At 43.6% G+C, this 27951-nt stretch overlaps 1 protein-coding gene across 4 annotated transcripts in view; it reads left to right on the forward strand.

Moving 5' to 3' along the window:
• The window catches only part of NADK (NAD kinase), a 214807-nt gene that overhangs the window by 174418 nt on the left and 12438 nt on the right, over positions 1-27951 (forward strand). For all 4 annotated transcript variants that reach the window (XM_082274343.1, XM_082274345.1, XM_082274344.1 and 1 more), the window contains 3 exons: positions 12051-12136; positions 20727-20829; positions 22193-22344. In XM_082274343.1, the coding sequence (XP_082130469.1) occupies positions 12051-12136; positions 20727-20829; positions 22193-22344 (341 nt within the window). The remainder of the gene's footprint in view (positions 1-12050; positions 12137-20726; positions 20830-22192; positions 22345-27951) is intronic.

A 27951-nucleotide genomic window follows, 5' to 3' on the forward strand; every position in this document is an offset into this window, starting at 1 on the left:
CTCCGGTGGCTCCCAGTACGGATCAAACAATGCCACGGCGGTTGCTTATGTTAATCACTAGGGTGGAACAAAAAGTGTGTTGGTGGCTCTGGAAGTAGCCAGAATTCTCTGTTGTGCAGAACGCGTCATTCCGGCCCTCTCCGCCATACACATTCCAGGTGTGAAAAATTGGCAGGCGGACTATCGCAGTCGGCAGGCGTGGATCAAGAGGAGTGGTCCCTTCATCAGGACGTATTTCATCTCCTATGTCTGAAGTGGAGCACTACTGAGATGCATCTGTTGGCGTCTCGGCTCAACAGAAAAGTACCAAGGTTTGTGGCAAGGTTACTGTATTCTCTGCCTTATGCCACAGACGCACTGGTGGCCCCGTGGGGCCATTATCTTCTGATCTATGCCTTCCCTGTTTTCAAGCTTCTTCCGCGGCTTCTGCGCAGGATCGGGGCCGAAGGGATTCCGGTCATTCTGGTGGCCCTGGACTGGCCTCGTCAGTCTTGGTACGCCTACCTGGTGCAATTGGTCACCAACATCCCTTGGAGACTGCCTCCCAGGGAGGACCTGCTGTCCCAAGGGTCGATCTTCCATCCTGCTTTACAATCACTGGCTTTGACAGCCTAGTTTTTGAAAGCCAGGTGCTGAAGGATAGAGGTTTTCCTGGGTCGGTGATTCCGACACTGCTGAAGGCTAAGAAGTCTACCTCTAGAAATATTTACCATAGTACGTGGAAAGCATACATTTTGTGGTGTGAGTTGATTGGTGTTCACCCTTATTCTTTTTCGGTGGCTCAAATTTTTACCTTCCTTCAACAAGGTGTTGAGCAGAAGTTGGCCTTGAGTACCATCAATGGCCAGGTGTCTGTCTTGGTGGTATTCTTTCAGTGACCCATGGCTAGGCATTCTTTGGTGCATACTTTCATTGAAGGGGTTCAACACCTGACTCCACCGGTGCGGTCTCCTCTACCACCGTGGGATTTGAACTTGGTGCTCTGTTCTTCAAAAGCCTCCCTTTGAAAATATCCAGGAGATTCGCCTGCTTATGCTGTTTCCAGAAACTGGCTTTTTTGGTGGCTATTACCTCTGCTCGCAGGGTGTTGGAACTGGGGCGTTATCTTGTTGTACCCCCTACCTGGTGGTCCATAAAGAATAGGTGGTTCTTCGTTCCCTACCTAAGGTTGTCTCTGACTTTCATTTGAATGAAGACCTTGTGTTGCCTTCTTTGTGTCCCAGGTCCGCTCATCACAAGGAATTTGTGTTGTATGCCCTGGATGTGGTTCGGACGATTCAGGTGTATCTGGCAGCTACGGAGTCTTTTCAGAGGTCAGATTCACTGTTTGTAATCACGGACAGGCCAAGAAAAGGGCTGTCCGCTTCTAATGCGACTGTTTCCAGATGGATCAGACAGATGGTGAATCAGGCCTATTCTGCCAAGGGTCACGTTCCTCCTTTTCCTGTAATAGCGCACTCTACTTGGGCGCTTATGACTTCCTAGGCCTTCCATCATCAGGCGTCAAAGGCGCAGGTTTGTGGATATCTTGGCATCTGCGGATGCTTCCTTTGCCGCAAGGTTTTGCAGGCTGCTATTTAGTGGGTCTGTTCCCTGTTTTGAAGTGTATTGTTCAGGTTGGGCTCCAGCTATTTTTTTGTTGAGCTCCTGTTTCCTGGTTGGCTTCTTTTGTTTAGCCTTAGAATTTTTTTGTTGTCTCACCCCTTACGTTTGGCACTACTTGGGCATGTCCCAATGGGTCTGAATATGGAGCACTGTGTCCATCAATGAACGAAAGAGAAAATTGGATTTTTTTACTTGCCATAAAATCTATTTCTCTGAGTTCATTGACGGACACAGCACCTCACCCTCTATGGAGTTTTAATACTTCTGACACTGCTTGTTGCTAAACTGAAGGGCTATAGTAGAGAGGGGGATGTATGCCAGCTAGGACTACCCATAGGCAGAGCCAAGTCTTTTTTTTTCTGCCTAGTGTCAACTGCTGTAGGGGGCGATATAACTATGGTTCTGAATATGGAGCGCTGTGTCCATCAATGAACTCAGAGAAATGGATTTTACAGTAAGTACAAAAAAAATATTTTGGGTCTTTAATCAAATCAGTCTGACTTCATACACACAGCTGGACTCTCCCAGGGCTCAGGCAATCCTCCACAGAACTCTTGGTAAATCCAGCAATCCCCTCAGCTGAGGTGATAAAGCATGGATCAGTGCTCTAAAGCAGTGGTCCTCAACTCCGGTCCTCGGGCCCACTAACAGGCCAGATTTTAAGTATTACCTTGGGGAGATGCAGACTAGAATACTGCAATCACTGAGCAACAAATGAGATCACCTGTGATGTAATTTAGTTATCTTGCAAACCTGGCCTGTTAGTGGGCCCTGAGGACTGGAGTTGAGGACCACTGCTCTAAAGGATACAAAAACCAACATGGTGCTCACATAATAACAAAAAAAAATGGCTAATATTACTTTAAAACTATTTCAGTGTTGTTCTGGCTGTAATATTTGCAATATATAGATACCTCAGACTGCATAGAAACCTCTCTCTTTTGCAGAGTGCTATCATTCTGTTGTCATTAGGGGCACAAGGAAGTGCAGTGACGAAACATGTAGGGAGTGGCCTGGTAGCACTCTGCAAGAGTTTTTAAGTGATATTGGCAATTTTATTCAGTTATTATGTGAGTTTTCTTTTCTTAATAAAAATACCTCACTGAGCACTATTTCAGTTTTTGGATCCTTTTGAGCACTAATTAATGCTTTATCACCTGAGCTGAGAGGATTGCTAGATTACCAAGTAAGCGTTCTGGGGAACTTGAGCCCTGGGAGAGTCCAGTTGGATTTATAAAGTTTGACTGATTTGATTAAAGGCGCAGTAAGACCTTTGTACTGAGGGTGGTGAAAGTGTCTGCTATTGCACAATCCGATCTCACTGCACTTAACTGTCTATGTGGACTTGATTACGATTGGTGGGTCTTATCACTTTTCTTTTTCTTTTTTTTTTTTTAAATAAAGGGCTCTTATGTAGAGATATTGGATTATAATTACACACGTGTCTATAGTTAGCACAATTCTGATTTATTTTAATTTGTTATTTTATGTTAATGGGGTTTTTTTTGTTATATGAATAAATGCAGCATATTTTTATACACAGTTTCTATTAATTCCAATGGATTTCCCATCTACAAATGTTGATGGTTACACTTGCCACTTCCTTCTACATTTGAGCATTAGTTGTCTTTTAATCCATGGCATTTTCCCTGCCAGACTAGTGTAAAACTATCCGCATTCTCTGCATTCTTGAAATTCTTTCAGCAGAATGGATTAAAGTTTGGAAGCCAACTTATCTCCCTAGCCACAATATGCTATATTATTTCACCCCCCCCCCCCCCCTCCTGTCTCAAATCATTTTCTCTTTCTGTAAATATGGAATGAGGGGTTTAATGACTATACAGGTGCCTGACAGTTTTTCAGGGATTTTTATATCTGAGGTACAGTCTCCAAATGCCAGTACTCACCATCTTTGTCAAGATAATAAATCTCCAGAAACAAATTGTATGACAAATTAACAATACGGTTAATGTGATTCAGCCATACCTGGCCTTAAGTTGGCCATACACATATATTATTGTTTCTGTTCAGAATGAAAAGAATAAATCTAACAGATTTCCCCATCCACACTATTCAGCACGGCTGGACGAATCTCCCACTGTTGCTATTGTATTTTGACAGCTGTCAAAATACCTAAATGACTGCTGTAAATGATTGGATGCAGGCGCTGTTCAGATGACTATTTTCTGCCCAGGTCCTTGGTTTTTAAAGTGAGGAATGTCGGGTAGTTGTCCTTCGACAGAGCCAGCCACTGAGCGTATTTCGGCCATTTCATTATGAACCAGCCCAATTTTTGTATGGCCAGCTTTAGGCATAAACCTCTGGGTAAGGATGAAATGTGTCAACCAGGTTATTATTGTTTTTTTTTTTGTACTTTGGACAATGATGGCAACTGCTAGCATCTAGAGACTGTAACATTGCACTAGTAGTTTTGTCTAGCGCCCAATCACTTTAAGAAGCACTAACTAGCCGTGTGACATCTGAGGTACATCATGTATGAAATGTACTGTTTAACCCCTTCCCGCCAATGTAACACATATATGTGGCCCCACTGCACTGGGCTCTTTTTGGGGCTGCAAATATGCATATCTCTCTTTGTGCTGGGAGCACGCCACTCTGCACGCTCCCAGCACAGAGACTGGGGTTTTACTGAGAGCCCTGGGCCCTGTACTAATAATCAGGACCCAGAACTCCTGATTTCGGATCACCTGATCACTGTGGTAGCCTCTGACTGGCTTCCACTGTGATCAGTCACTGCCAGGCCCACCCCTCGGTTTCTCTCTCTGTGAATGGAGAGGAAAGATACAATGTATCTTTCTCTTTCCTAAGGGGCCTTTCACACGGGCGCTCCGTATATCCGCAAACCATCCTATTTTTTTGCGGATGATTTTCGGACATAATGTAAGTCAATGGCATTGTGGATGTCAGCGGAATACCATCCGCTGACATCTGATTTTCTTCCTTTCAGTTCTGTTCCGTTTTTTGGAACGGAACAGAACCCTATTTTTCCTCCGAAGCAAAATCGGATGTCAGCGGTGTCATCCGCTGACATCCGCAATGCCCATAGACTTACATTATGCCCGTATATCATCCGCAAACGGATGGGATGATATGCTGACATACGGAGCGGATGACACAAGTGTCATCCGCTCCGTGAAGAAAAAAAAAGTGCCGGAGCGGATCGCAATGCGGTCCGCTCCGTGTGAAAGAGCCCTTACAGAGAGGAAAGAAAAAATACCTAGATCAAGGCTTGATCTAGGTTAGTGCCAGGTATAGTGTTTGAGTCAAGTAAGGGTGAAAGGTCAAGGTCAGTATATTTTGGGCAGTTTTTTTTTTAATTAGCATCAGAGTCTGTGTTTGAGGTAGGACAAGAAGAAAAAAATAACAAAAAAAAAATAAATGCAAAATGCGCACCATTGTTTATGGGCTGTACTACGGGTACAAACAACAAAAACATACACATATGTGGTATCGCTATGATTGTCGGAAGCAGGGGAATTTTTTTGGACTGCTCTTTGGTGGTAGGTTATGGTAGTAACAAGAAATATATAGCTACATTTAAAAAAAAAATATTTTGGATCAATTTTCCTTTGATGATAATAAAAAATATTCAGCGGATATCCATAACCATTTATTACCAAATGAAAGCCCAATGTGTCTTTAAAAAAAAGTAAGGTACAATGCACCTGGGTGCACAAAGTAGTTGTGACATGTCCGGTTTACCAACACATGTCAAAGTTGCAAAATTGTGCTTAGGCATTAACCACTTGACGACCGCCGCACGACTATTTACTGCGGCAGTCAGCCCCCTACAGGCAAAGTGACGTAGACCTACGTTGCTCGCCCACGAGCGCACGCCGCCGGCCACTCGCAATCTCCCGCAGGAGAGGGAGAAAGACAGACGGCTGATGTAAATAAACACAACCGTCTGTCATTCTCACTGAAGCAGGCACAGAAGCTATGCGATCCTGCTATATAGGATCGCATGTCTCTGTGGTTACTTCACTAGCCACGCCCCCTGACAGTAAGAATCACGCCCCTAGGGACACACTTAACCCCTTGATCACCAATAAAGTTAACCCCTTCCCTGCCAGTATAATTTTTACAGTAACAGTGCATATTTATAGCACTGATTACTGTAGTAATGTCACCGGTACCCCCAAAAGTGTCAAATGTCAGTCAGGGGTCTGATCTGTCCACCGCAATGTCGCAGTCCTGCAAAAAACATCGCAGATCGCCACCAATACTAGTTAAAAAAAAAAAAAACAATAAAAATGACATAAATCTTTCCCGTAGTTAGTAAACGCAATAACGTTTGCGCAAACCAATCAAAATACGCTTACTGCGATTTTTTTTTTTAACAAAAATATGTAGCAGAAAACAAATTGGCCTAAAATGTTAAAAAATTTAGATTTTTACATTTTTTTTTTGAGAATTTCATATAAAAAAAAATGTGAAAAATATTGTTATTTTCAAAATTATCGCTCTTTTTTGTTTATAGCGCAAAAAAAAATCGCACTGGTGATCAAATACCACCAAAAGAAAGCTCTGTGGGGGAAAAAAAGGACGTCAATTTCATTTGGGTACAGCGTCGCACGACCGCGCAATTGTCCGTTAAAGTCACGCAGTGCCGAACCGCAAAATAGGGGCCTGGTCATTGAGCAGCAAAATCCTCCGGGGCTTAAGTGGTTAAAGAAGTTGTAAAGGCAGAAGGTTTTTTGTCTTCATGCATTCTATTCATTAGGATAAAAAGCCTTCTGTGTGCAGCAGCTCCCCTAATGCTTACCTGAACCCTGTCTCTATCCAGCCATGTCCACAAGTCCCTTGACCATGTGGGACTCTCTCTCCTGATTGGCTAAGATACAGCAGTGGCACCATTGGCTCTCGCTGCTGTCAATCAAAGTCGGTAAACTAATCAGAAGAGAGAGGGGGTGGCGCCCAATGGCAGCTCCATGTCTGAATGGACACATGGAGCTGAAGCTCGACCCGGGTGCTCTCTTATGGCACTTTTCCACTGCAAGTACCGGCTAGTACCGGCTCGGCTCTACTCGGCCCTGCTTGGCCTGGTTTGCTTTTCCTCTGCTGGTACCGCATGGTATAGGGTTGGAACGGTTCGGTACGGTATAGGTTTGCTTTTCCACTAAAGCAGTACTAAAGTTAAGTGGGTGGGATAACAACGGGGTGGGTGGGATTCTCTGACCAATCAGTGGCTAGTAGTGACTGCATGCAAAGGATTGTGGGATATGGTACCAGTTTGGTACCTGTTGGAACCACAATCGAGTAGGTACTGTTTTTTCAGGGCCGTACTGTACCGTACCGTTCGGTTCCATGCAGTGGAAAAGCAAACCTATACCGTACCGTACCGAACCGTTCCGACCCTATACCATGCGGTACCAGCAGTGGAAAAGCACAAAAGGGTGCCGAACCGGTACGGTTCCATGCAGTGGAAAAGCGCCATTAGCAACCTGCTTGCTGTGGGGACACTCAACAGAAGGGAGGAGCCAGGAGCACAGAAGAGGGACCCGAGAAGAGGAGGATCCGGGCCACTCTGTCCAAAACCAACTGCACAGAGCAGGTAAGTTATTAAAAAAAAAAAAAAAACGCACAAGACTTTACAACCACTTTAAAGAGGTTGTAAACCTCCGATTTTTTTTTTTTTTTTTAAAAAGGAACACCTGAAAGAAAAACACATAATGAGCTAGTATGCATCGCATACTAGCTCATTATGAAATACTTACCGTACCTAAGAACGAAGCCCCGCAGTGCCGACCACTTACCTGTCTCATGGGCGACATGTTCTGTCGCCCTTCTTCCGGGTTTGCGGCATCCGGCCATCTGATTGGCTGGAGCCACGATGACGTCACTCCCGCGCATGCACGCGGGAGCTGACGGTAACAAGAAGGGGCTCTGAAGGGACGGCATAAGCGGCCGTTCCTTCAGAGCGCATGCGTCAGTGATGTCACTGGCTGCATGCAAAGTAAATATCTCCTAAACGATACATGTTTAGGAGATATTTACAGAACCTATAGGTAAGCCTTAATATAGGCTTACCTATAGGTACAAGTTGCAGAGGAGGGTTTACTTCCTCTTTAAGATTTATTTTACCCTTAGGCATGAATGGGGTTCATTTAGTTGTATTTTTGTGATGAAATTAAATTCAAAAGGTTTGAAGTTTAGAGACTGTTTCTGATTTTAATTGGTTAACTTTTAGCCCAGAAATATTTTTTTTTTATAAAAAGTGTGATTTAAAAAATGTAGTGTAGGTAAAATAAATAGCAGTGGATTAGATTATATATAACAAGACACAGTAGGCAGATTGGTTGCATACGTATTACTCACTTTGACTCCCCACCTGTTCATTACCCTTACAGTGACACATTTTACATACTAGAGGTTCTTCATTCATCATTAGAAAGGTGGGGGGACATATAGAGTGCATGTCATGTGTAACAAATAAACTGTAGTTTTAAAAAGGTATGGCCCAATTGAAAAAATGATTAAAATGAAAAAAAAAAAAACTTTTCATTAAGTGCAGATAATACCAATTCTTACCCGAAATGCCATGTCCTGGCTAACTTCTGTGAGTTGAAAAGAACACACGGACAATGTTATTTATTTTTTGTAAGTTACTTGTCCCATCAATCCACCATATATTGGAGATGAACAAAGACAGATACAGTGGGAAGAATACTGAGCACTATTTATGGCGCAAAAAGAGCACAGCTTACCAACCTCAAAACATCATCCCAACAGTGAAGTATGAAGGAGGAATGGGAGCATCGCAGTTTGGGCTTGCTTCGCTGCCCCTGTACAGGTGTGAACCACTTGTCAGCATTGATTGAAAAATGAATTGAGAAGTTTACAAAAATATCCTATAGGCTAATGTCAGGGTGGCTGCCCTCCAGCTGAAGCTTTAAAGTTGGGTTATGCAGCGTAATCAGAAGTGGGGATAATGATGACCCTAAGAATCAAAGTAAATCCACCACAGATTGGCTTCAGAAAAAGAAAATGCGCCTTTTGGAGTGGGCTAGTTAGAACCCAAACCTAAACCCCCATAGAGATGCTGTGGAATGACCTCCAGAGTTCTGTTGACACCAGCCATCCTACAAATGTATCTGAGCTTAAGCAGTTTTGTAAAGAGGAATGGTCAAAAATTCCACCTGAACATTGTGCAGGTCTGATCCACAGCTACCGAAAGTGCTTGCTTAAAGTCATTGCTGTCAAAGGAGGTTCAACCAGCTATTAACGACAGGGGTTCACCTACTTTTTCCTTCAGTACTGTGAATGTTTAATGGATGCGTTCAATAAAAACATGAGAAATTAGAATTATTTGTGTTTTATCAGCTTAAACACATTGTGTTTGTCTATAGATGTGAGGATCAGGTCACATTTTATGGAAAATTACTGCAGAAAACCAGTTAATTCTAATGGGGTTCACATACTTCTTCTAGCCACTGCATGTTTAAATTAAAGTCCAACACTGATCGCCTTGGCTCCTTACATAGATACAATGGAGAAATAAGTGTAGGCATGAAGAGACAGAAACATTACCAGGTCAAAATAAAGGGGGAAAAAACCTAAACTAATTTGACCTCTTCATCTAAGTGGTAGACTGCAATATACAGGTATATCATGTTTTTTTGTTTGGGTTTAGATACACTTTAAGAGTTAGAGGGTTTCTCAGTAGGTAGAGTCTCGAATGGTTGACATCTCCTCTTGTGGGAACTCCAATGGCTGTTCTCATCCACCTTGACATGTTCTACTCCTCTTGTATTATCTTATGTCTTTGTGATACCAAAAAACTTCCAGATAAATTTTTTTACAAAATCCAGCTGGGAGATTGGTTTCCCCTTGCTGCAGTGAGTTATGCAGACTGGGGCATGGTGTGCAGAGATCTTACCACAAGAGACCCCAAGTTATACAAGATAAAGGTGGTAATTATGTGGCATCTATCAAAATGGTGAAATACCAATTGTTGCTGGAGGTAGCCTTTTATATATCCAACCTAAGGTATTAAAACAAATTTGTGTTTTAATAATTTTATTCATGTAAAACAATAACAAGGAAAAGCACCTAATCCACCCAACAGGGGCTAGAACTGACAACATGAGTATAGTCGGGCTTACATGGTGCTAACAATAAAGGAGAAAAAACATCCATAATCAAATGATAAATATGAACACAAGGCAGGGGAGGTCCAGGGAAGATCCCCACAGCTGGCAGTTGCAAACCCGGACATAATACATTGCAGACAAAAGTGCAATATGCTATAGTCTCATATAAAAAGCCGAGATGGGAAGCGGGGTCCCATAAAGAAAGAGTGAGCAAAGGAAAGGAAACAAGAAAAAGGAGAGGAAGCAGGGCCAAGAGGAGCAAAAGGGACAGGGGCTCGGGATCATTAGGGGTGACAGTCAAAGCTTAACCAACACTAGTCAGGGGAAAGAAGTAGAGAAGGCATATGCCAACTATGGTTCCCAGAGCTTTAGGAATTTTAGGAACTTGGCGTGGGAGTCTTTAAAGCGGTTGTAAACTGCTGCAAGTTTTTCTTTTTTTCTTCCTTACCTGCAAGGCGTAATGTGCTAGTATGCATCACATACTAGCACATTATGTGAAACTTACCTGAAAGCGATGCAATGTCATTGCTGGAGACAGCTTCCATCTTCACCCGCCTTTCTCCCCGGGTTCACGGACTCTGGCTCTGTGACTGGTCGGAGCCGTGATGACATCACTCCTGCGCATGTGTGCAGGAACCGAAGGTCGCGGTACAGGGCTCTGAATGAATGGCACGGGTGGTTGTTTGTTCAGACTGTATATGCCAGTGATGTCACTGGCTGCATGCACAGTAAATCTCTCCTTAAAGTGGAGTTCCACCCTATTTTTATACTTGCCTCCATCTTCTCGCTCCGGGTCACCTGAAAAAGAAATGGATAATTGCATATTTCTTTTTTTTTTACTTACCTCGTAGCGAAGAAAATATACTTACCTTACTTCCTTCTTCCTCCTTCCTCGGCCGCGGCCTGTCGTCCCTTCCTGGCTCTGCAATGATTCCTGGGAGCTGGACGTCATAGCTCCCAGGAATCATTGCGCCTGCACCGGCCCCGACGTCAGTTCCGGGTCGCGCGCGTCATCCCCTTCTAAACAGCTTCTGGGCATGCCCAGAAGCTGTGGAGGGATGACGCGCGCGTCCCGGAAGTGACGCCGGGGCCGGCGCAGAGCATCGTGGGACCAAAGAAGGCGGAAGAAGACGCCGAAGAGGACGCGCTGGCTTCAAGCTGCCCACATCTGAGATGGCAGCGCTGGACAAGACGTTTGCAAGGTAAGTATTTGTCCTAACAGGTAAGTGCAACCCGGGACAGATCAGAGGCTAGCCATTGTGGAATGCACTAGCCCTGACTGTCCCGGGGGTATTAAAAAAAAAAAAAAAATCCAGGGTGGAACTCCGCTTTAACGGTACATGTTTCGGTGAAATTTACACTACCTAAAGGTAAGCCTTATTATAGGCTTACCTATAGGTAAAATTTTAAGATAGAAGTTTACTTCCTCTTTAGGAATAGAAGTAATTTTCTGATACTAAATACATTTATAATCCCTTCCTGATATGATCCAGTTCCAGTAGTAATTTTTCCAGTGCAGGCACATTCCAATCTACTGCTCCTTATTGTGGCTTTCACTTGCATTTTGTTTTATATCTACGGACATGAAAAGCACATTGCCTTTAGGATTAGCATAGAAACACAGTTTTTGGTTCTCCCTGAGTGGCAGTTTATACAGACCTTAAAGGATAAGTCCACCTCAAAACTAAAATCCCTACATCTATAGATCTCCACGATCTAGATCTAACACTAACCTATCTAGCCCTGTAAAGAAGAAATTGGTATACATACCTTTTTTGAAGCCAATCCGAACCGATCTCCAGCGGAGGAAGCTCTGCAGAGCACACGGCTGACAACGGCTGTAAAATTAATGGGAAGTGACGTCACCCATAGACTTAGTATTGGGCTTCCGTTGTTGACTGTGTCCGCCTCCACAGCGAAGCCACGGCTGACAGCTCTGCGAGGGATCAGCTTCAAAAAAGGTAAGTATACTGATTTCTTCATTACAGGGCTAGATAGGTTAGTGTTGGATAGTGGAGATCTTTAGATTGTCATTGTTCAATGATGCTCAACAAGACTAATTCTGTATGACTAGTGGTACTTATACTAGGTTCTAGGCTTAAAATGCAAAATAGATTTAAAGCCTTGCAAGGTAGAAAGCAGAGACAAATTGATCAATGTGCCTGTCTGGCACTCTGCAATTTTGGCTCAGTCTCAGAATTTTTGATTTGTTGGACAAAAGCTCTGTAATGAATTCCTCTTTAATTTTTCCTCTTTCCTTCTGTTTTGTAGGTTTTATTTAAGAATTTGAAACATTTGTTTATTTGCCTATTTTGTTTTAATGTTTTCTAGATTTTGATGACATCTCTAATCAGATTGACTTTATCATTTGCCTTGGGGGAGACGGGACCTTGTTATATGCATCATCGCTTTTCCAGGTAAGATCAAATACATGGAGCCACATTAAGGTTGCATACATACCTTCGTGTTCCAGGAACATGTACAGAAACGCGTTTCTGCCTCTGTTCCTGGAAATGCGTGAAAAAAGTGCCAAAACGCACATTACATTTGCCTTGCCTTTATTTCTTAATGGAACCATAAACGTGGGTAGCAGTCTGGCATTTTGTTGCGTGACAAAACATGCGGAAATGACCATTGCAACAAAGACTCCCTACAAAAAGAAGGTGCAGGAGCGACTTTGGTGAGTTTGTTGTGCATAGGCAACACATTCAAGTGATTGGTCTACCCTGTTCTGTCGCTTGAAACACACACACACACAAAACGTGTTATGCAGGTGTGAATGGCTATAGAGAAATAAAATGTGCAATAGTAGGGTCTCTAATGATCACAGTAGTTACCCTCAGCAGGATGATGCTTTTTCTGCTGCCACTTTGTTTAAGTAATATGTCGGTCTCAGTTCGAGCTGATCCAATATGCATGAATACAGGTGCATCTCAAAAAATTTGAAGATCATCAAAAATTTGATTTATTGCAGTAGTTCAATTCAAAAAGTGAAACTCATTATATAGATTCATTACACACAGAGTGATATATTTAAAGCATTTCTTTCTTATACTTTGATGATTATGGCTTACAGCTAGTGAAAATGCAAAATTCAGTATCTCAGAAAATTAGAATATTACATAAGACCAAAAAAAAAAAAAAAAAAAAAAAGGATTTTTAATACAAAAATATTGGCTTACTGAAACGTGTGTCTCTGTGTGTGTGTGTGTGTCTGTGGAGGGAAGCCTGAAGTGCTCTAGAATTTCCTGATAGAAGGCTGTGCTTACTTTGGACTTCACAGTTGACCAACACCAGCAGATGACATGGCTCCTCAAATCATCACTGACTGTGGAAACTTCACACTGGACCTCATGCAGCTTGGATTCTGTGCCTCTCCACTCTTCCTCCAGACTCTGGGACCTTGATTTCCAAATGAAATGCAACATTTTCCACAGTCTGTGATGATTTGGGGTCGCAAGTCATCTGCTGGTGTTTGTCCACTGTGTTTTATCAATTCCAAAGTCAGCGCAGCCCTCTACTAGGAAATTCTGGAACATGTCATGCTTCCCTCTGCTGACTAGCTTTATGGAGATGCTGATTTCATTTTCCAGCAGGACTTGGCACCTGTTCACCCTGCCAAAAGTACCAATATCTAGTTTATTGATCATGGTATCACTGTGCTTGATTGGCCAGCAATTTCGCCTGACCTAAACCCCATAGAGAATCTGTGGGGTATTGCCAAGAGGAAGATGAGTCACCAGACCCAACAGTGCAGATAAGCTGAAGGCTGCTATCAAAGCAACCTGGGCTTCCCTAACACATCATCAGTGCCGCAGGCTAATCTCTTCCATGCCACGCCGCATTGATGCAGTAATTCATGCAAAAGGAGCCCGACCAAGTATTGAGTGCATACTATACTGTACATGGGCATACGTTTCAGTAAGCCTATATTTCTGTATTAAAAATACTTTTTCTTATTGGTCTTGTGTAATCTAATTTACTGAGATAATGAATTTTGGGTTTTCAATAGCTGTAACCCATAATCCTCAAAATTAAAAGGAAAAAATGCTTGAAATATATCACTCTGTGTGTAACACATCTATATAAAATATTCAAGTTTCACTTTTTGAAATAAATTACTGAAATAAATTAACTTTTTGAAAATATTCTAATTTTATGAGGCACCTGTATTTGTGGGGCCGGTTTCTGTGCAGAGTCTGGTACTGTTTCCATTCAGTGGTTCAGGTGCGAATTTGACACGTAAATTGCACCTGAACCGGACCCTTTTTTAATTTGCACTGCAACTGGCCCGCATATATGTGAACCACCTCCATTGAAAGTCGTTCTGGTTCACATGTTATGTGAATCGGGTCTGGTTCAAAACGCATCTGATTGGCACATACGTGAACCAAGCCTTGAAGTGTATGTAAACCCGAACAATCAACTTCTTCTAATATTAAATAATATTAAAAAAAGTTGCGCTAAAGATGATTTAAACAATATTCAAATTGTATCAAACTTTGGATAAATTGTCCATATAGTCCATACAAGGTGACTTGTAAGATGTAAAGAATGATCAAAACAATATCAACTTTTAAACACGTTGTCCATATAGTCCATAGAATCAACTGTTAAATGTGACTTGTGAATAGCCTTATGAATGAGAGGCTTACCAGAAACCAAATAAACACGTGCGAAATGAGAACACAACTTCTGACGTTTTCACCAAGGATCTCGTGGTCCAGACCAATCCCTCTCGATGATGGGGTTATATGCGGGATAAAAGTGAAAACGCCATAGCGTAAAACCAAACACCAAATTGGAGTAATAAAGGTATATATAGGATTGCACTATCTCAGAATGTGAATCACCGCAGTGCCAAAAATTGTTTGGAAAAGAAAGGTGAAAAAAATGAAAAGCCTCCACTGACAAATCCAATAAATACTCCTTACCAAAAGTAAAAATCAAATAAACGTGAATATGTTGTGATGTGAACAAACCCTCCACCACCAGGACTGCAGCTTACCAGATAGTTATATCCAAAATGCCCATAGGGGATGCCAAGATCACACACATGCTGTAATTATAACACCATATGCCCTAAACGACCTTACCAGATGACAGTAGGTGACAAGCGGATGGTAATAACTGGCGTATGCCGGGATGCGGGACCCTTAAGGCCACGGTTGCTCAGGATACGGTGTATGTTCAAACTAGGTAGCCACGCTTGCTCCGGCCAATGGGGGAGGAAGGTCCTGAAAGGGCCGCCTGGATCATAGAGAAGCTTCTCAGCTGCAGCCTTCTTCTCTACTCATGCTGAGCTGCTCTTCATTCATCAGACACATTCAATCAACTTCTTCTGTTTGTTTCATTTTGGTCTGTTGAATGTACCTTTGGAAGCTTTTTGGTATATTTGTTAGATATGTGCAAAAAAAACAGCTAGTCCTGTGTCCTCTGCACACATTCTTTGTTATCTCAAAGAGCCCTCTCAGTTCTTATCTTGTGTTGCAGAATGATCTTGATTTTATGTTGGAGATTTCTGAGAGTTGAAGTGGTTGGGTAATTTAGCAAAATGGCAGAAGGAACTCCTCCCACAAAAAAACAGTGTGTTGTCAGCAGGGCTTAAAGTGATTATAAAGTCATTTTTTTTTTAATATTTTTTTCTGTTAAAATAACAAACATGTTATACTTACCTACTCTGTGCAGTTGGTTTTGCACAGGGCAGCCCAGATCCTCCTCTTCTTGGGTCTCAGGCTAAAGCTCCTGGTTCCTCCCTCCTGTTGAGTGCCCCACAGCAAGCAGCTTTCTATGGGGGGCACTGAGTCGAGCTGCAGCACCGGGTATCAATTCAGACATGGAGCTGCTGTTCAGCCCTGCCCCCTCTCTCTCCTGATTGGCTAACTGAGCTTGATAGCAGCAGGAGCCAATGGAGCCGCTGCTGTGTCTCAGCCAATTAGGAGAGAGTGTCCCTGATGGCTGAGGCATTCGTGGCCATCACTGGAGAGAGAGGGGCCTCGGGTAATTATTAGGCGGGTTGAGGGGAGCTGCTGCACACAGGTTTTTTATCCTAATGCATAGAATGCAACCCCTTTCAGAGCTGAATGCATTTATGGCAGATCAACTGGTGTTTTTCTGTACTTGAAGGATTAGTCATAATTCAAAATATGAATAATAATCATGCGCTTTTAGTTTTCTTGAGGACTCTCAGCGCTCATCAAATTAGTGTTGGGGTCTTTGAAGGGATAGATTTGACAGATCCTGAGAGGGCACTTCCAAGACAGTGAATGGCAGCGAGTTCCATACTGTAGGTTCTGCATGAGATCCAAAGATTTTAAGACTCTGTACACGTGTAACTTTACTTTCTCTGAGGAGCAGAGGGAACGTTGAGGAGTATGGTAAACCAGATGTGCAATCAGATGTGGGGGTTCCAAGATATTGAGGGCTTTATAAGTAGGCTAATTTTAAAGTGATAATCTTCATTTGATTGGAAGTAAGCATAGGAAATAAATAAAGTGGGTGATTTTAAAGGGATATTCTTCATTTGATTGGTGGCCAGCATAGGGAGCAAAGAAATTGGGTGATTTTAAAGGGAAATTCTTCATTTGATTGGAAGCCAGCATAGGGAGCAAATAAATTGGGTGGTTTTAAAGGGATATTCTTTATTTGATTGCAAGCCAGCATAGGGAGCAGAGAAATTGGGCAATGTGGCAGTGAGGGATTGGCAGGTGAGTAGCCTGGCTGCTGGATTCAGTACCAGCTGCAAAGTATGTAGTTCTTTCTCAAGAAGTTCATAGAAGAGGCGATGCAGTAATCCAATCTGGTTGATACAAAAGCGCAGATTATTTTAGCATATCCCCTGCTGGAATCAGATGTTTGACTCTTGTAATATTGTTGAGATGGTTGAAGCAGGACCTGATGCCAGCTGATACCTCTCAATAGATCATGCCCAGGCTGAACACATTGGGGTTGGTTTAGTAAAACTGGCAAGTTATTGGCTACCATTCACAGCTGCACCAGATTATGCACTCTCCAGTTTTAGTAAATCATCCCCATGGTCTGAGATTATAAGATTCCCCCCCCCCCCCAAGGTTTAGACCAGCTGTACGTGTTTGCTTCCACTTTGATGTTCACCTCTGCCCTCCAGTTACAAGCCCGTCTGTCTTGTCTGAGTTTAGTTTCAGCCAGTGACAGTTCACTCGCTCTTGTATGTCAGTGAGACACCAGTTGATCTTGGTCCCTGGGTCACCAGAGTCTGGTTAAAAGGCAGGTAAGAGTTTTGTGTGTTATCTGCATCACAATGGTAGCGAATACTATGCTGTTGGATGAGATTTCCCAGTGGTATCGTGTATATGATCAAAAAAATCCTTTGTGACAGAATGGAGCCCTGTGGCAACTCATAATGCAATGGAAGTGTGGATAGGCCTGTTCCTTCTGTGATCCTTTGTGATCTCCTTCATAAGAAAGCACTGTAACATCTATACCAGTGGTTCTCAACCAGGGTTCCTTGAGCAATGAGCAATTTCTGCCTCTCGGATAAGTTCCCCCTGACACCATTGATCTTTTTAGCTATCTGGAAGAAGGTAATTCTTCCAAGTGTAAGTGTAAGGAGCATTTATCCCACTGACCCTCACACTAATGTATCATGAGTTGTCAATATAGTCATTTTTAACAAGGGTTCCCTGAGATCTGAAAATTATTTCAAGGGTTCCTCCACATTGAAAAAGTTGAGAAAGGCTGATCTAGACCATGAAGCAGCTTCAAGTGATCTAGTAAGACCTTATGGTCCAAGGTGTCTACTGCAGAAAAAAGATCAAGGATGGAGTGGAGCCTTCTCCCATATCGCTATCCATCAAAAGGTCACTTAAGGCAGATCAGAGCTGTATCTATACAGGTTTTATTTTTATGAAACCAGATTTTATTTGACAGCCATGCATCCAACCTGTTGGTGACATGCCTTTTCAATTACCTTTCCCAAAAAAGTGATATAAATGCAAAAAATGGGGATTTATTTCAGAGATGTACTGCATACAGTATGTTGTTTTTTAGTGTTTTGCCTTGACATACCTCTTATGTAGAACACAATCCTCAGATTTTTGTGACATTTAAATCACTTAGAATATGTTAAAGCAATGCCAGTGTCATTCTACCTGTCTTCTTTTTATTAGGATTGTTGACCGCAAGCAGTTGATTTACTAAAACTGGAGAGTGCAAAATCTGGTGCAGTTGTGCTTGGTAACCAATCAGCTTCTAACTTCAGCTTGTTCAATTAAGCTTTGACAAATAAAACCTAGAGCTGCACCAGATTTTGCACTCCAATTTTAGCAAATCAACCCCGTTATGTCTGCTAAGCAGGGGAGTAGAAGCAGATACCCACAGTCCTTAGTGATTCACTGGAGGATTTATTTAGCATCATAAAATCCTAGTTCCAAGAGCATAATTATAGGGGTTTCTCAGTCCAACCCTCCATTTCCTTTTTTGACCTGGGCTGTCCTCACCTCTGCAGTAAAGCTTTACAATAAGAACTGGTCTGAGCTGTTTTTTTATTCTGAAACCTATAGTGTTAAATTTTTCATCCTGAGGCAGACACCGTGCCCATAGTGCTGTCAGGACTGTTTGACCTGAACCACCGCCTGTTTCTCTATTGCGCATAGTTCCTTTGCTTAGGGCTTGTCCAGACAAGCTATTCATACACTTATAGAAACAAATTAGTATTTCTATAGTTAAAGCTAAAAAAATAAAAATAGTTTTTCTGAGATGAAACATTGCATATGGATGTAAAGCATTATATGTCCAACCAGCAGATAAAGCTTAAAGTGACGCTCAACCATATTCTTAGGGCCCTTTCACACTGAGAAGTTTTTTAAGCGCTTTTTCGTTAAAATAAGCGCCTGAAAAGCTTAAGAAAAATGCTTCCCTTTAAAATCAATGAATGTGTTCACACTGGGGTAGTGCACTTCCACTGTGGTGAAAAAAATCCTGCTTTCAGCATCTTTAGATCATCTTTGGGGTGCTAAAAAAAAAAAACCACATCAAAAAACGCACCTTCCTATTGAAATCATTGGAAAATGCAATAGAAACGTGCCCTTATGCCTTTTTGGTGCGGTTTTTGAGTCACTTGCCTTTTAAAAACCGTGCCGCATACCCGGTAAATTTGCGACAAAATGCATATGCGTGTTTGCTGCGTTTTTTGCAGCAGATCAGTGTGAAAACAGCCTTTTTTTTCAAAAATGATGCATACTTATCCGCTAAATAGTCCTGTAATCCATTTCTCATGAAATTGTTTCTTACTATATTTTTTTCTGCCTTCTTGCAACATTCTCTGTGTGCTCTCGAACATCTCTTTTTCTCCCCCCCCCCCCCTCTTTTTATTTGGAACGGGCAGTACACATTAGTTGCGGCCATATGGAGACTACAGATCCCATAGTGCTTAGTTCATCTCAGGAACAAGGAAGAGTGTGTGGCTACGTTTCTATATACAGTGGGACCATAAATAATGAATTTGGCCACTCTCTAATAACAAGGCCACAGAAGCAAAAAAAAAAAAAAAAAAAAGAATTTGGAGATTCGGAGTAGACTAGGAGCAATATAAGAATGCCTTTTTTTTTTTTTTAAACTAGGAATACAATTGAAGCTTGAATAGAATTTAAATTTTTTTAAACTTGAGCTTAATGTCACTGTAAGGTCACATTTTATGGTTTCTTCTTACCTCTTGTTGCAAAATGTGTATTGTTTACAAAGGTCAGGAGCTCAAGCTGAAATGTAACATGTTGCAGCTCCTGCCCCTCTCTTCCCAATCCCCCCTCTCTATGACAGCGGGCGGGGGCTCTTCTCCCGTCACCTGCATCAGTTTTTTAAAACTGCGCAGCTGTTCAGGGCTTTGCCCACACAGCCTTTTCATTCATATACAGATTCCTGTGAATGAATAAACTACAAGTACTGTCTTTCACTGCGGCAAATGAACTTATTTCTGCAGGAGCCTGACATTGCATTTGTGATTTACTTATCTCAGGTGCAATGCTTTCCAGGATTCTGCAGGAAAAAAAATAATAAATGCACATAAGTGCATTTATTTATTTTTGCTATAAAGGTGAACTTATCCTTTTTAAATATTTGTAAAACAAAGGCTGAATACATAAAGTAATAAATGCAGATATTACACAGATTAGCCATAACATTATGACCACTGACCACTAAAGAGAAAAACAATGATTATTTTGTTACATTGGCACCTCAAATTGGGTGGGATATATTGGGCAGCAAGTGAAAATGTTATCCCAGAAGTTGATGTGTTAAAAAGTAGAATACATGGGCACGCTTAAGGATTTGAACAACCTTGACAAGGGCCTAATTGTAGTTGCTAGACAACTGGATCAGAGCAACTCCAAAACTGCAGCTCATGTAGGGTGTTCCTAGTGCAGTGGCCAGGGCATACTCTTGTGGGGATTGAAGGCTGGCCCATGTAGTCCAACCCAATAGAAAAGTTACAGTTGCTCAATTTGCTGAAAAAGTTAATGCTGGTTCCAATAAGAAGGTGTCAGAACACACAGTGCATCACAGCTTGCTGTGTTTGGGGCTGCGCAGCTGCAAATTGGTCAGGGTGCCCCTGCTGACCCATGTCCACATCCATAAGCACCCACAATGGGCACGAGCGCATTAGAACAGGGCCACAGAGCAATGGATGGAGGTGCTGGGAATCCTTGGGTCCTGCTATTCATGTGGATGTTACTTTGGAGTGCATGCCTATATACGTCAGGGCTGCATTGGTGGGATCTACTCAATATTAGGTGGGTGGTCATAATGATATCCCTGACCAGTGTGTACATCAATTAAAAAATCCTTGAGTTAAAAAAAAAATTAAATAAAAACTTTAAAGTTTCTTTATCAAAATCATGCATTTGATTATCCTGTTGAATCTTCTCCACCGAAGAAACGTACCTTTTGACAAAGTTTGTGATGTATGTGTATCTCTTTTCCCACACCTTGTACAATGCTTCAAGATGGGAGTAACTCTCTTTCTCTCTGCAGGACAGTGTCCCTCCTGTGATGGCATTTCACTTGGGATCACTGGGGTTTCTCACCCCTTTCAGTTTTGACAACTTCCAGACGCAAGTCACTCAGGTTATAGAAGGTAAGAAAAGCCACTGAGGTCAGCATATGGGCAGACAAACTCCTCTTCAGTGGGCAAAGCCCTGGTGTTTCTCTATTGTCTCAGCAGAGTTAATGATCACTCAGTGAATAGTGTATGCTGCAATTGGCATGTTCCTTTGTGTCAGAGCAATTTGCTAAGCAGGCTGAAAAGAAGGCCGGTTACCTCTGCTGATCTGTGTACTGGGCACAAGTTGGCAGGCAGTAAACAGGCTTCGTCTTTTGTTTACATGGGAAAAATGTAAAAAGCTCAAACATAAAGGAGTAAAGTAAACACGATGTGAGCAAATCTCTATAGTAATGTACATACTATTCCTTTTGTGAAGAACATTTACAGTGTCCTAAACGGTTACATACAAGCTATTTTGTTTGAGCTGCTTTCCTTTCCCCAAAAATCAATGTGGATTAAAAAGAAACTCCTATCAGCTTGATGCAGCCCAGAAGCATTTTGCAGCATCTTCCTGAGCAACTGAGGGAAAATTAAAGAGAGACTTGCTCTTTGCCTGTTTAATGCAAAGGGAGAGGGTCTGCACATAGCCCATGTCCCCAGGCAGATATACTTTCCCAGCCAGCGCTTCCTAACCATCTTCCAACACTGCTGGAGACCTCACTAACAGGGCAGGATTTTTTTTTATATAGGGGAGCACATGACTTCCCAGGTGTGAAATCAGTTGATCACCAGGCCAAGCACTATCACTAAGGTTTCATGATATCATCCCCCCCCCCCCCCCCTCTAAGCTCTGACACTGAAGCTTATACAGTACATTCACAGTAGTGAGGTGGCAATGGAACATGGGTGGTAAAGTACACATGCTTGTTGATGGTAGGCTATATGCAGACACTTTAGAGCAGTGGTTCTCAACTCCGGGCCTCAGGACCCACTACCAGGCCAGGCTTGCAAGATAACTGAAATACATCACAGGTGATATATTTTGCTGCTCAGTGATTGCAGTATTCTAGTCTGTATCTCCTCTAAGGTGATACTTAAACTCTGGCCTGTTAGTGAGTCCTGAGGACTGGAATTGAGAACCACTGCTTTAGAGACTCTCAGACAGGCAGTAATGCCTACTGCTCTTTGAAAAGCGATTGGGTATGGCAAAAGCCAGTAGACAAGCAAAGCTGCTCCCTAGTAGTTACAGTAAAGTAAGTGAGCATTGTCAGCCTAGCTCAAGAATTTAACTGTTACTGGCAGGAATACCATAGGAAAATACAAAAAAAGTCTGAAAGATAGAAAACCAATGCAGCCATCACTTCTGAAGACTGGTAAGCTGCCACATATTACAGTTTGTGAGTGTAGAAATGCTTTAATCCCTTCAATTTATCTAGACTTGTATATATTCTTGTAGGTAATGCAGCCCTGGTCCTCCGCAGCAGGCTAAAAGTAAAGGTGGCCAAGGAGCACAAGGAGAAGAAGTCCTTGGTCCATAATGGATTGGAGGAAAATGGCCTAATTGTCAACAAACCTGAGAAGGAGCAGATCAAACAAACAAAGTATCAGGTGTGTACCTTATATCAGGCTTTCCATTTGCTGTTATTTTTGTAGTCGATTACAGTATTTGTGAACACACTACTATCATAGCCAATTGTTACACATTACAAAGCATTTTCTAACTATACAGTGCCTTGCGAAAGTATTCGGCCCCCTTGAACTTTGCGACCTTTTGCCACATTTCAGGCTTCAAACATAAAGATATAAAACTATATTTCTCTTACGTCCTCCGACAGTCGCCGCCCACTCACAAGTCTTCACCAATGGGTATTGACCTTTGCTCCGTAGGAGTAGCTAGGCAACAAGAATTGTTAATACAAAAGCTTTTAGCATAGACACACCCCTAGGGGCTGTCCCCTCAGTCAATACCTCCCTGCACCAGCATTCCCAACTCAGTTTGACTTTGCCTAGCTTAGGAGTAGCTGGCTTTCCTGTGCTGGGGCTCAGTCTCAGCCTTCTACCCTTTATTTGATTTTATTTCAAGTATTTTTCTCTTTTCCTTGCTAGCTGTTATTTTGTCAGCCTTAGTTTAGGGATCTTCTGATGAAGAATCATCATGCGGAGCTGGGTCTCGGACTGGTCGCCCTGGATCCCAGGGCTGAGAGCCAGATGAATCCCCAGCCTGCCATCGAGCGTTCAGCTTAGGTTTTACCTTGGCACATTGAACGACCCATCCCTGTTCGCTGCAGGGATGCTGCCTGTGAGGTGGCTACCTCACTGGACGCCATGACTGCGGTCCACAAGCGTCCTGGCTGCGGCACTCCCTGTCTGCCCTGATAGCGGTTTGTCGCTGGAGACGGCTCCCCACGCCATCTGGTACGGTAAGCACCTTCTGTGTGGGGACCTTCTGTATGGGTGTCAGTCTGTGGCTGTGTATTACCCTCCATGTCTGTGTAACTGCGGGCTCCCTGTCAGATCCCTGTGTGGCTGCACTGCCTGTGGGCTGCGAGGGGGGGCCATCCTGCTCTGCTGTTTATTATGATCTGGGTGCAGTTTGTGTGCAGACATGTGTGTGTGCGGCGGTCACTGCGGCGATCTGCCATTTTATTTGCCTGTATACTGTGACCGGCCCTGTCCCTATGCAGCGCCGTGTTTTGGCGCCTTTAGCTGCCATTTTGGCGGGCGGTACTCATCATGCACATGGCGGCGCCATTTTATTGTAGCCTTCTCCCTCCGCCGAGCGGCCATTTTGCTGGAGCCTTCCATAGGCTATATCAGTCAGCCAGCATTGCATCACTTCCTCTTTCTCTGGGAACAGCGATCGGTGGCAGCAGTCTGGTGTACTCTCTCCAGGTTTTTACCTTCTTGTCCTGTCATTCCTTGCTCAGTATTGTCTATCCCTGCGGGTCAGTGCATACAGCAGTGTGCGGTGGGCTGCGCTCGCCGTGGTATTAAAGGGCCAGTACCTTTTATACTTTTCTGTACTGGGGCATGGATTCTCAGGATAGCAAGTTTCCCCCCGCCCTGGTGGGGGACCAGGGGGCTGCTGCACCCCCCGAGGGGGCCGATCTGACCACTGTAGTGGCTTCCTTAGTGTCTCAGGTGCAGATGCTGCTGGCTGAACGATCCGCAAAAAGGGCCAGGTTATCCATTTCCTCTGATTCAGAGGGCGATGTGGCTGCTGCGGCTGGCGTGCTCTTCTCAGGGTCCCGCTCATCTTTGGACCTTGTGGGGTCTGAGAGGGAGCCTGAGGTGGAGGGGGTTGATGTTTCTCCCCCTGGCTCGCCTGAAGAGCTTGCACTCATGAATGAGCTGATTGCTTCCATAAAGGACACCTTGCACCTGGAGGATGAGCCTACTCCTCCTGCTAGGATGTCTTCCTTTGGAACACAGAGGACTTGCAAATCAGCGCAGGTTTTTCCCTGCCCTGCTGAATTTCACCATACGGTTAATGAACAGTGGCGCAATTTAAAGAAGCCCTTTACTGTGCCAAATAAGTTTAAGTTGCTTTATCCGTTTGCACCTGCCACCGACGAGCGTTGGTGTGTGGCGCCTCCGGTGGATCACGCGGTAGCCGTTTTGAACAAAGCTACTGCGGTGCCTTCTGAGGATACCCCGGTTTTCCGGGACCCTACGGACAGGAGAATAGAGTCTCTTGCCCGTCATGCCTATGTGGTGGCTGGTTCTATGCTGAAGCCTATTTTTGCTTCCATTATGGCGGCACAGGCTGTTGCTGATTGGACCAAGATGCTCAGGCGCACCTTGGCGGCTGATTCCGCTTCACCTACCACGTTGGCTATGGTGGACCAGATCCATCAGGGTGTCATGTACTTGTGCGATGCGGACTTGAATTTAGCTCCCTTGGCTGCGCGCCTGTCCAGCGTGGCGATACTGAATCGTCGTCTGATTTGGCTGAAGAATTGGTCGGTCGACCAATCTTTTCGCAAGACGCTGGCGGATTTTCCCTACGCGGGGTCTCGCCTTTTTGGCAAGGCTTTGGATACCCTGATAAAAGGGGTTACGGGGGGCAAGAGTACTCTCCTGCCCCAGTCTTACAAGCATAAGTCTTTCCGTGGAAAGCAGAATTCCTCGTCTAGGCCCCCTCAGGGGTCCTTTCGTGCCTTTCGGTCGCAGTCCAAGGGCAAGCCCTTCAAAGGCCAAGGCTCCCAGAAGAAGCCATGGGCGGGGAAGCAGAAGTCCGGCCAGTCCGGTTCAACTTCCCATACCACTTCTGCCTGAAGGGGCGCCCTCACCCGTTTCTGGCGCGGTTTCCTACCACCTTGGCTGGCCCGCGTTCGGGACAGATGGGTTCAGGAAATCGTTCGATCTGGTTACAAGATCGAATTTCTCTCTCGGCCAGCGGGCAGATTTTTTCCCTCAAATCTTCAGCTGTCTCCGGAGCGCTTGCAGGATTTGCACCTAGCGGTGCGGGACCTGTGGGCCCAGGGGGTGGTGGTCCCGGTGCCTCATCGGGACAGATTTCGGGGGTTTTACTCCAATCTGTTCACTGTGCCCAGAAAGGAGGGCAAAGTGCGTCCGATTCTGGACTTGAAAGCTCTGAACCGCTTTGTGCGGGTTCGCAAGTTTCGCATGGAATCCCTGCGCTCAGTGGTGGCTGCCCTGAGTCCGGGGGAATTCATGGCCTCCATCGATCTGAAGGATGCGTGCCTACACATCCCCATTTTCGAGGGTCACCAGAGGTACCTTCGATTCGCCATTGCGGAGGATCACTACCAATTCGTGGCGTTACCTTTTGGTCTCGCTTCGGCTCCGCGGGTTTTTACCAAAGTGCTGGCGCCGGTTCTGGCCCTGTTGCGAGCACAGGGCATTGCTGTCTGGGGGTATCTGGACGATATCCTGATAAGGTCAAACGCCAGTCAGAGCCTGGTGACCGACCTGTCCACCACGATGCGGACTCTGCAGGAGTTCGGTTGGACCATAAACATTCCGAAGTCGACTCTGTGTCCTTCGGTTTGCCTTCCCTACCTGGGAATGATTCTGGACTCTGTCCAAGCGAAGGTCTTCCTGCCGGAGGACAAGCTTCGGACTCTTCAGGACGAGGTCAGGTCCCTCAGGGACAACCGGCACTCGTCTCTCCGGACATGCATGAGATGTCTCGGTTTAATGGTCTCGTCTTTCGAGGCGATCCCTTTTGCCCAGTTTCACACGCGGGGTCTCCAAGGTTCTCTGTTCAGATGAAACCAAAATCCAACTTTTTCGCAACAATGCAAAACGTTATATTTGGTGTAAAAGCAACACAGCTCATCACCCATAACACCCCATCCCCACTGTCAAACATGGTGGTGGCAGCATCATGGTTTGGGCCTGCTTTTCTTCAGCAGGGACAGGGAAGATGGTTAAAATTGATGGGAAGATGGATGGAGCCAAATACAGGACCATTCTGGAAGAAAACCTGATGGAGTCTGCAAAAGACCGGAGACTGGGACGGAGATTTGTCTTCCAACAAGACAATGATCCAAAACATAAAGCAAAATCTACAATGGAATGGTTAGCAAATAAACATATCCAGGTGTTTAGAATGGCCAAGTCAAAGTCCAGACCTTAATCCAATCGAGAATCTGTGTAAAGAACTGAAAACTGCTGTTCACAAATGCTCTCCATCCAACCTCACTGAGCTCGAGCTGTTTTGCAAGGAGGAATGGGCAAAAATTTCAGTCTCTCGATGTGCAAAACTGATAGAGACATACCCCAAGCGACTTACAGCTGTAATCGCAGCAAAAGGTGGCGCTACAAAGTATTAACTTAAGGGGGCTGAATAATTTTGCACGCCAATTTTTCAGTTTTTTATTTGTTAAAGAAGTTTGAAATATCCAAAAATATCTTTCACTTCATGATTGTGTCCCACCTGTTGTTGATTCTTTACAAAAAATTACAGTTTTATATCTTTATGTTTGAAGCCTGAAATGTGGCAAAAGGTTGAAAAGTTCAAGGGGGGTGAATACTTTTGCAAGGCACTGTAACTGTGTTTATTAAAAAAATAAATAAAAAAAGCTGAATACCAATTGCTTTATATGGTGATTACATGAACGCACATCCTCTGTTCTTCCCTGTTTCCCATAGCAGGGTGACATATCTTTGTATGTTGAAGCACACACAGCGGCTCCTGCTTGGACTTGCGGGACACTGTACCTACACCTCCCCTAATCAGTTTTGCTGCCACCGTGTCACACCCCCTACTCAGCTCTGCTTTTTTTATGGATGTCAGCTTCCAGCAGAGGCCACAGTCAATCCACACAGCAGAACTCGGCGGGAGAGTGGTAGCCAAACTGACTATGGAAGATACATGCATGCCGTACATCAGCACTGCATCCTATAACTCAAAACAGGGTATACAGTTACATAAACTGATCATGGCAGCGCTGATCTACTTCTGATTAAATTTGTTTAAAAGTGGGACTGGCACGATCATCAAGTATGTTTTACCCATCAAAGGAAAAATTAAAACAGATGCATGATAACACAGACACCGATTTTCATTGTCACTTTTGGAGTAATATACACATTAAGTTGAAAGCTATATTAAAGGATAGGTTCAACAAATAATGAATAATCTTAGACCTTGAAGTGGACCTCAGTGAACTTGGAAAGTATTTGAGGAGTTGAAACTCTTGGTGGTTGACAGCATGCTTGCAAAAACACAGTCACATTATTAAGTACTCACAATTGCACTTTCTCACACTCTCACTAGTACAGTGACTTGAAAAAGTATTCATACCCCTTGAAATTCTCCACTTTTGGTCATGTTACAACCAAAAACATAAATGTATTTTATTGGGATTTTACATGATAGACCAACACAAAGTGGCAAATAATTGTGAAGTGGAAGGAAAATAATATAAAGGTTTTCAAAATATTTTACAAATATCTGAAAAGTTTGGCGTGCATTTGTATTCAACTCCCCTGAGTCAATACTTTGTAGAACCGCCTTTCACTGCAATTACAGCTTGGGTATGTCTCTACCAGCTTTGCACATCTGGAGAGTGAAATTTTTGACCATTCTTCTTTGCAAAATATATTCGGATTGGACGGAGATCATCTGTGAACAGCAATTTTCAAGTCTTGCCCCAGATTCTCAATTAGATGAAGATCTGGACTTTGACAGGGCCATTCTAACACCTGAATATGTTTTAATTTAAACCAATCCATTGTAGCTCT

Source organism: Pelophylax lessonae (genome assembly GCF_965119305.1).
Source record: "Pelophylax lessonae genome assembly, chromosome: 12".
In the NCBI taxonomy this organism is placed as follows: domain Eukaryota; kingdom Metazoa; phylum Chordata; class Amphibia; order Anura; family Ranidae; genus Pelophylax; species Pelophylax lessonae.